Raw genomic sequence first — 3,222 nt, forward strand, 5'->3', positions numbered from 1 at the left:
TGCTAAGCAAACCATTAATAGAAAACCTACAATTCCATGTTCACATTCTGTTTTTGTTCACATCCTCGGGGTCATTGCTTTGCTTATGATTTATTGCACATAATCTTGGACGCACACACATTCAAATCCATTTATGCAAACATGCAAACATCCAGCTCACACATCCTCACCTTCATTTTAAAATTCATTAAACAAAAAATAAAGCCATGCCTTAGAGTTTTAACTTCCACATGTTCCGCAAAATGATGGTGCTTAAATTAAATCTGAATCTGTTTTTTTTTGCAGTTTCCTGGTGGTTGATCCTGTAAACTTTGAATCTGAATGCTTGCATTTACCCGCTAGTAATTTACTTTACCATTTACAGTATGTGTAAACACTGTTGCTTTGAGACGTTGTTGTAAACATACAGCAGGACATTCAGCACCATGAGATATTGAAACAACTCAAATAAGGCATGAAAATAAAAACTGGAAAAAAAGAAACCTAGACTTCCATTAATATCATTCTCACTGAGAATATCTGTGCAGGTAGATACTGGTGTGCTTTCACAGATAATGACAAAATAAATGATAAGATATTGATCAGTGTGCAATAAGTGTTTGTATGTGTGTATGCATGTGCGTGTCTATGTCTGTCTGTTTATCTGTGCATATATACATGCACATGCAAGTTGAAAGTGCACACAAGAGCATTTATTTATGCTTTGCTGTTATCTAACCCTTACTGTACACGTAGGGTGTACTCTGGTATTTTCAGTAGCCATGGCTAAAGTGTTGTCATGATGCTTGGTGTTTCCAAGGAGACACGTTTGCCACCTCGTCAGTCAGACAAGGACTAATGAGGTCATGTGAAAAGAGAGCAGAAAGAGGGCTCTAATTAGAGCTCAGGACTCACCTGTCTCCACATATACATGGAATCACAGGTCATGGGATTTGTCCTGACCTTTGTAAACTACCTGGTTCTCATTTTTCATTTTGCATGAATATACACACAATCCTTCTTTAGCAGATTGGTAGGATACATACAACTCTTTATTTCAGACTCACACCCACACATACAAACTAAGACCAGCCTCATTCCCTCACTGCATCTGTGAGGCATCGATCAGTGCCATCACTGGCCTCTACCCGTGGCTTACGAGTCTTCCTCTGACCTCCCCCTTCGACCCAGGAGTTATGTATAACTGTCCCCCCGCTAGGAGCCGGGTCCACCTGAAGAAGTGACACTACCCTTTTCTTTACTCGTGTTTTGAGGGCACGTCTCAGCTTTTGCCTGGTGAAAGCATACAACAGAGGATGAAAAATAGTGGTTCCGTATGCCATTGCCAAGAAACAGAGGCGCAGCCGCACCAAGCCATCACTTGGACCCATGCACAGGATCAGAACATTGACTGCAGACAGAGGAGCCCAGCAGCCAATAAAGGTGGATATTATAATCAAGGACATTTTGAGGACACGCCGTTGCCGTTCTCGACGGTCCCTGTGTCTGCGCACTGCCCTCCTCAAGGCAATGATAGCTGAAACTGAGGCCTGTACACCCATGGAGGAGGCTGGCAGCGGTGTGGTGGCTGGGGCGTGAGTTGAGGCTGAAGCTGGTGTTGGTGAGGCAGGCGTGGCAGGTGTGGTGGCGATGGGGGTGGTGGCAGCAGTACTGACAGTAGTGACTGTTGCTCCACTGTCAGACATGCCCTGAGGCATGGAGGAGATTGCTGGAGGCGATGTGGGTGTAGGGGTGGGTGAAGGGATGAGAGGAGGGTGGCTGAGGTTCTGGTTCTGGTTTGAGGATACTACCTCTGTTGGCAGGCTCAGGTCCTTCTTCTTCCTCCTCCTGCAGCGTATCCTGCAGGTGGAGTCCTTGGTTCGTTTACCTCTCATCATATGAGATCCAATGCGAATATTTAAGGCCTGTAGAATCCTGGAGTAGGTGAACAACATGACAACCACAGCAATGAAAAAGCATGGCACTTGGAGTAACAAGTGGTAATACATAGCCAGGCCTGTGTGATAACCCTGCCCTCCTACACACAGCAGTGTCCTGTTCTGCCATCCTGGAGGCAGGTGGTGTGAAGGGGAGGAAGGATGAGTTGTAGGTAAGGAGGAGGGAGAGATGGAGGAAAAAACTGGGATCAGTCCAGTTGTGAGATAAGAGTCATTTTTCTGGTGTTCCGGCTCCTCATCCTCACTGTCCTCAGCACTCGAAGAGAAGAAATCCCCTTCAAGGAAAGGCAGGAAGAAAACAGCGAGAGACACAGCCCACACTGCAGCCAGGAGTAGTGCGGCACGCCTTGGGGTCAGAAGGCGACTGGCTGGACGGACTGAGATGTCGTATCTGTCCAAACTGATCACCAACACATTGACTGCTGTGGCGACACTAGTGAATGTGACACAGGCCTCATGAAAGCAGCACAGCGTTGCCAGGCTGCTGACTCCACTTCCATTGGCTGGTAGCAGGATCACAGCCACCGTCAGTGGCAGACACAGCACACAGACCAGTATGTCCAGCACATGGAGGTTGACTGTGACCAAGTTGCTGACTGAATCCACCAGATTAGACTGGGCACAGTAAAGCACAAGCACAGTCAGGTTGCTGCTGAAGCCCAACACTAGCTCCAGTATCAGCACAGTGGTCAAAGATACTTGGAGGCCCAGAGGGTAGGGTGTGCTCCAACCCTCCTCTGCCCCCACTTCGCCCCCTCCATCCAGCAGGCCTACCCCCTGACCATCGCTGGTCTCTAGGAGGTCACGATAGCCTTCGGTCTCCATTGACGCCACAGCACTCCTTCACTCATAGCAACAGTAGCAGCCACACCTGACCATGCTCTGCCTTTCCTTTTCCTCCGGCTGAAACGAGGCAGTGATGAGGATAATGGCCAGATCTGGGGTTGATTCTGTGATGGAAAAAGAAACAAGGCATAGAAAGAAAAAAGAGTTAGAGAAAGACACACTGAGGAAAGAGAAAGATCAAGCAATTACCAGCAGCTTTTTCTTATATTTACTCAAAAATAACACTGTACAACATGTACAAGTTAAACTTGTCAGATTTCACAAGCCAGGCATGCTATGAGTTGACACAGCGAGGTGAAAGTGATCTTGGCAGTCAATTGGAGTCATGGGGTGCTGTTCAATCTGCTGCTGATGACCCATGATGTCTCCCTGAGCTCGAGCAGTTGGATAACAACATACTTTGCATAGACAATGGTAACAGCTCAGAGAGAAATAGGAG

General features: G+C 47.1%; 1 protein-coding gene across 1 annotated transcript; it reads right to left on the reverse strand.

Annotated features, from left to right (window-relative positions):
• Positions 1–847: 847 nt before the first annotated feature.
• On the reverse strand, positions 848–2,762 carry LOC117818443 (G-protein coupled receptor 22-like). Its single transcript, XM_034691313.1, has one exon. The coding sequence runs from the start codon at positions 2,760–2,762 to the stop codon at positions 1,074–1,076; it is 1,689 nt and encodes a 562-aa protein (XP_034547204.1). The 3' UTR covers positions 848–1,073.
• Positions 2,763–3,222: the final 460 nt, after the last annotated feature.

Source organism: Notolabrus celidotus, chromosome 1 (assembly GCF_009762535.1).
Source record: "Notolabrus celidotus isolate fNotCel1 chromosome 1, fNotCel1.pri, whole genome shotgun sequence".
NCBI classification, from domain to species: Eukaryota; Metazoa; Chordata; class Actinopteri; order Labriformes; family Labridae; genus Notolabrus; species Notolabrus celidotus.